This window comes from Panthera tigris, chromosome B3 (genome assembly GCF_018350195.1).
Source record: "Panthera tigris isolate Pti1 chromosome B3, P.tigris_Pti1_mat1.1, whole genome shotgun sequence".
In the NCBI taxonomy this organism is placed as follows: domain Eukaryota; kingdom Metazoa; phylum Chordata; class Mammalia; order Carnivora; family Felidae; genus Panthera; species Panthera tigris.
The window spans coordinates 121,643,736-121,649,735 of record NC_056665.1 but is presented as its reverse complement, the minus strand read 5'-3'; the positions used below and the strand labels follow the sequence as shown (position 1 = coordinate 121,649,735).

Here is a 6,000-nt window from a genome sequence, read left to right as displayed (position 1 = left end):
CTACCTCCAACATGGGGCTTAAACTCACAACCCTAAGATCAAGAGTCACATGCTCTACCAACTGAGCCTGCAAGGCGCCCCTTTCATTGTATTTATAGGGGTGCCTATAGATGTAATAACATGATGTAATAACATGATGGTTAGAAAAAAAGTATTTGTCAAATGACTGGTCAAATATAAAAATGAATGAACGAGCATGAAAAGTTTAGAAAGGAAAAACCAAATGATGATCCCAGGGTCAGAATCAGATAATACCTCCGAGGTGTCCAGCCCTAGTTTTTGTACCAAAGCAGAGAACAACTAAAAGGGCCCCTTTTCCCTTAAGATTCTTCTGCAGTCTTTTTTTTTTTTTAATGTTTATTTATTTTTGAGAGAGAGAGGGGAGGCAGGGTAGAGAAAGAGGGAGACACAGAATCCGAAGCAGGCTCCAGGGTCTGTGCTGTTAGCACAGAGCCCAGCGTGGGGCTCGAACTCATGAACTTCTAGATCATGACCTGAGCCGAAGTCAGGTGTTTAACCAACTGAGGCACCCAGGTGCCCCTCTTCTGCAGTCTTAACTGATTTTCATCATTTCTGCCTGCCCAGTATTGGCTCCCGTTTTCAAGAGGTCCTCAATTTCCTTTTGGGAAATCACCTGTCTTCATTTTGTATCCTCTTGTGGGAAGGGTGAATTTTGGTAAGCAGCTCCCACCATGAAAGGTAAAGGAATCAAATCCTTATGTTTGCCTCCCTTTCAGCCACTCTTTGTATGGACCAGTGTGACCTAAACTCAGCCCATCAGATGCTCTCTCCTAGGACTTTGACTCTTGGGCAAATGACTCAAGGATGAAAAAGCTGGTTGGAGATCATTTATCTTAGTGGTGACACACTTACCAGACAGTCTCTGCCACAAACCCTTGCTACAGCCCTTGCTGCCTAGCCCTATGGAGATTCTCCTTACTCCTGACTTTTTCTAAGCCCTGTCCTCCAGCCTTCAGCCATGCACTGAGCTGCTAATAACCTTCCACTGAATCCCCTTCTAAGTCAGCCAGTGTTAACTTGCATGCATGTGACCAAGACCCCTATCCTATTGTGCAGGCCGCCTCCTCCTCCAGCTAAATAGCCTGCCTTCTCTCACTTCAGTTCTCTTTCTAGGCAGGCATTCTGCATGGCCATTTAAAAATGCCATACCGGGGCATTCAGTAGAGCAAGTGACTCTTGATCTCAGGGTTGTGAGTTTGAGCCCCACACTGGGTGGAGAGCCTACTTATACATACATACATACACACATACATACATACAAACAAATGCTATACTGGAGGCCTCCTCCTTCAATACTTCTTCCAAGTGATTGTTATCTGTTCTTTTCATTCCCAAGTTCTATCTCCTTGTAGCAGACAATGATAGGGTTGTCCTTTCTTCTCTGCATTGATTCTTCTTTCTCTGTAACTGGTTCCTCACCTCCAGCAGCTTGGACTTGTGCTTTGGCCACCATGTCTAATGTTTTTGGTCAAGCATTAGACATCTCACCCTAAGCTGGGCCAATTAGATTTCTCTTTCCTGGCATTTTATAAATTTGACCTAGGGAATTTGAAAGGGGTCAGTTGCTGAGAGCTAAGCCTCAGAAGTGGGTTGGTGCTAGGAGGAAGGTCTATAAGTTTCTGTTGCTGATGTTTGGGATTTTTTTCCTGAGTCCCCACACTTCCCTATCATGAGGAGAATTCCAATAATGTACCTTTCTTGACAAAGTTTTCTAATATTGACTTTTGTTAGCCTCAATCATAAGAATCTTAATACAGTCTCCATGTGATAGAAAGCTCCTTGGAGGCAGGGCCAGATTTTCATTCATTTGTCCATTTATTTATTATTCATCAGACATTTCTTGAGCATTTAGTATGTTCCAGGCACTGTACTGGGTGCTGGGAACCCAAAGGTGAGTTAAACAATCTCCTGTACTCAAGGAGCTTGCTCTATGTCTAGTTGGGGGTATAAATATATTTAATCAATCATTTATTCATTTAACAAATAATTCATTTATTAAAAAATGATTGCTAGCACTTACTATTATGTGACATGCCCTGTAAGTAAATGCTTTTCTTATTTCATTCTCACAACAGAGTTATGCTTCATTTTACAGATGAAAGAACTGAGTCACAGAGACGTTAAGCAGCTTTGCTAAAGTCACAAGGCTTCTCAGTGCTGAACCTGGGTCTCCAATTCTGTGTGACTATGGAGCTCTTGCTTCTTCTTCTTTTTATTTGATTTTATTTTTTTATTTTATTATTTTATTTTTTATTTTTTATTTTTTATTTTTGGGACAGAGAGAGACAGAGCATGAACGGGGGAGGGTCAGAGAGAGAGGGAGACACAGAATCGGAAGCAGGCTCCAGGCTCCGAGCCATCAGCCCAGAGCCTGACGCGGGGCTCGAACTCACGAACCGCGAGATCGTGACCTGGCTGAAGTCGGACGCTTAACCGACTGCACCACCCAGGCGCCCCTTGATTTTATTTTTAATGTTTATTTATTTTTGAGACAGAGAGAGCATGCAAGCAGGGAAGGGACGGGTGGGGGGAGGGGAGGGCAGAGGATCTGAAGCAGACTCTGTGCTGGCAGCAGAGAGCCCAATGAGGGCATGAACTCATGAGCCATGAGATCATGACCTGAACCAAAGTTGGACACTTAACTGACTGAGCCACCTAGGTGTCCCTGGAGCTCTTGATTCTAACCACTGTGTAATCTCCCTCTCAAAAAAAAAAAAAAAAAAAAAAAAAAAAGAATCCCAAAGAAGTAATGTGACACATGCTTACACAGGTGTGTATAAGTTCACAGTGAAGAAAGAGACTAATTTTGTGAGGAGTTTGGCGTTCAAGAAAGGTTTTACAGTTGATATGGTTTGAGCAATCTTGAAGGAAGGGTTGTAACTCTGGTGCCTAGCCCAGAACTTTGCATATGAACTCAGTAAAATGGTGATGAGGTGGCTTATGCATCTGGAAGGAGCTGTTTTTCTGCTTGCATGGAGCCTGGGGTGTTTCCTACTGCCTTCTGAGGCATCCGTTTTGTGATTTAGCAATGGTGTGCAAGGTTATCAGATCATTTGCATATCATATCATTGATGCTCACAAAAGCCCTGCAAGGTAAGTATTACAGGTATTAATTTTGTAAGATGGGTGCGGAAACTAAGGATAATGTTGTATGACTCGTCCAAGACCACACATGGTGAGTAAGTGGCAGAACAAGACAAGGACCTGTGTCCTGCCCTCTGGAGGGAGGCACTAGCTAACAGGATTCCTCTAATATAGCTGCATTCTTCACCCTTATGCTCCAGTTTTAGTCTTTGTTCTTTCCAGCCTCTGCACCTGAGTTTTTGAAGGTTCTCTCTCCCGGGAACACCGCCCCCTTCTTTCTCATTCTCAGCTCTCCAAATCCTGCTCATCCTTCAGGATTAAGCTCATCCTACATCGTCTTCCCAAGTCTTTTCCAATTCATTCAACCCAATATCTAAGCTTCAATTAAATCCTTTAGCCCTGCTTCCAACCAGATTCCTGCCCTGAAAACTTTCTATATGGGAAGTCTAGACTTGTCACTGCGGTCCAGCTTTCTTCATCAGAACTCCAGCCTTCCGTAGGACTTTTATTGCTGTTTGCTTTATCTATGTACATCTTTTCTCACTATAATGTAAGCTCCATGAGGTGCAAAACACATGCTTTTCTTCTTCTTTTTAAAAAATATTTATTTATTTTTGAGAGAAAGAGAGCACAAGCAAGGGAGAGGCAGAGAGAGAGAGAGAGAGAGAGGGAGACAGAGAATCTCAAGCAAGTTCCACACTGTCAGCACAGAGCCTGACATGGGGCTTGAATTCACCAACCATGAGATCATGACCTGAGCCGAGACCAGGAATCACACAGTCAACCAACTGAGCCACCCAGGGGTCCCCACATGCTTTTCTTTTAGCCTCATACTTCTGTCACAAACTTATATTCTTTGGGATCACAGTGTTTGTTAACTCAAAGAAGAAAACTCTCTGCCTATCTGCTGTTAGATTGTTCAGCTCCTAAACCACACAAAACTGATACCTTGTCTATCCCTTTTCTAAATATGGGGTAGGGGGGGAATGCAGGGGCTCTCATAGGCCCATTCAGCAGTTAAAAATAACCAACATTGAATGAATTTTTACCCATGGCCATGTCTTATACAAAATACACTACATATATTAACTCAAATCCTCAGGACAACTATTATTGTCTTCACTGAACAGATGAAGATATATAGTGGTCACTCAGCTAGTAGTAAGTGGTGCAGCCAGGATTCAAACCCAGACCACCTCCAGAGTCCATGCTCTTGACTGTGACACGAAATTCTTTATGGGTAACCAAAAGTCTCTCTCTCTCTTTTTTTATGTTTATTTATTTTTGAGACCTAGAGAGCATGAGCAGGGGAGGTGCAGAGAGAGGATTCGAAGCGGGCTCTACTCTGACAGCAGAGAACCCCATGCAGGGTTCAAACTCAAAACTGTGAGATGATGACCTGAGCCAAAGTCAGAGGCTCAACTGATTGGGCCACCCAGGCTCCCCCAAAAGTCTCGTGTTATGATGTAGATCCATTTCCTTTCTAACCCCTACGGGAAGAGAGAACTAAAGGGGTGCGAAAATAATATTTATTATGCTCCTACTATGGGCCAGGCATTATGATAGGTGCATGATGTTTTATTAATATATTTCTTGCTGTGAGTCTATGAAACAAGTGTTAACTTTAAAGAATTTGGCTCCCAAAGTGGCTACTCAAGGTTTAGCTTTCAGTTATTCAGGTTCCTTGGCTCTCAAATAAGTACCCTTTAAAGGAAATTGTACAGAAAATCCTGATTGGGGGCAGATGTGAAGGGCCAAGCGACGTTCGAATTACTAAGAAATATGTTATTGTACGGTGCATGTCGATGAATGGTTAGAGAATGCTGAAAATGCTCTTCTACAGACACCTACATAGGAATTCGCAAATTAAATAAAGGATCCCTGTCTCGGGCTGGGATTCACATCGGAGAACTTCCCCGAAGGCAAGGGCAAAGAGGGCGTCACCAGTCCGGGAGAACCCAGGAACCCGCTCTGGGCACTTGGGCTCAGCCCCCTTCCTTTTCTCACACTCTAATTGGCTACTTCTTCCTGGGCCCCGCCTCCTTTGCGTGGACCAAGAAGCCGCCAAAGCCTCCTCAGACCACCTCCTCAACACCAGCAAGCTGTTTTGCTGTCGCCCCCGTGATTGGCCAGACAGTAGCATGGGGTCTGCCTCCTCCTCCTCCTGATTGGTCATCAGTCCTTAGGCTTATGACACTCCTGTCCGGCCCCGCCCCGTTTCCCCTTGGCAGCGGGGCCTTGGGCGAACCACCTACTCCGCGGGAGTGGGCCCCGCCCCTATGTGACGGCCAGGCCGGTAATTGGCGGGGGCGTGCAACCATTTCCGGTTTCGAGGAGGTGGGTGGGGTGCGGAGCGGGACTGAAGCTGCTGCCGTCTCGGCCGCCGCCTACAGAGTCGCCTTGTGCCTGGTGCTACCGGGACGATGCGGCCGGGGCCCGGAGGCTGCTGCTACCGTCGCCCTGTGCGGGCGAACGGCTGCGTGGCGAACGGGGAAGTGCGGAACGGGTACGTGAGGAGCACCGCCGCTGCCGCTGCCGCTGCAGCCGCCGCCGCCGGCCAGGTACGGTGGGACTGGGCGGTCGGGCTGAACCGGAGGCAGTGGGCCGGGACCCCGCGAGCTGCGCCCGTGCCGAGTCGGCGGAGGGGGCGGCCGGGCAGGGCGAGGTCGCGGTGACCGTCCGCGGGGCCGGGAGCGGGCGCCGGGCACGGCTCAGGTGTGCTGGAAGCGGTGTCCCGGCGCTGACGGGGCCTGCCCCGAGCGGGAGGCTCAAGGGAGGCGTAGGGGCTCCCCCATCTCTCCGCGTCTGAGGTCTTCCTCTTTTCCTCCAGAGGTTTGGGTTCTGCTCAAAGCCACAGTGCCTTCCTCCGCCTGATTTGACCAGAAATTCGTGCCC

General features: G+C 47.1%; 1 protein-coding gene across 1 annotated transcript in view; it reads left to right on the top strand.

Annotated features, from left to right (window-relative positions):
- Nucleotides 1-5,452: 5,452 nt before the first annotated feature.
- SPTLC2 (serine palmitoyltransferase long chain base subunit 2) overlaps nucleotides 5,453-6,000 on the top strand; it is a 101,694-nt gene continuing 101,146 nt past the window's right edge. The window contains exon 1 of the mRNA XM_042990238.1: nucleotides 5,453-5,666. Coding sequence (XP_042846172.1) covers nucleotides 5,529-5,666 — 138 coding nt within the window. The 5' untranslated portion in view covers nucleotides 5,453-5,528. The remainder of the gene's footprint in view (nucleotides 5,667-6,000) is intronic.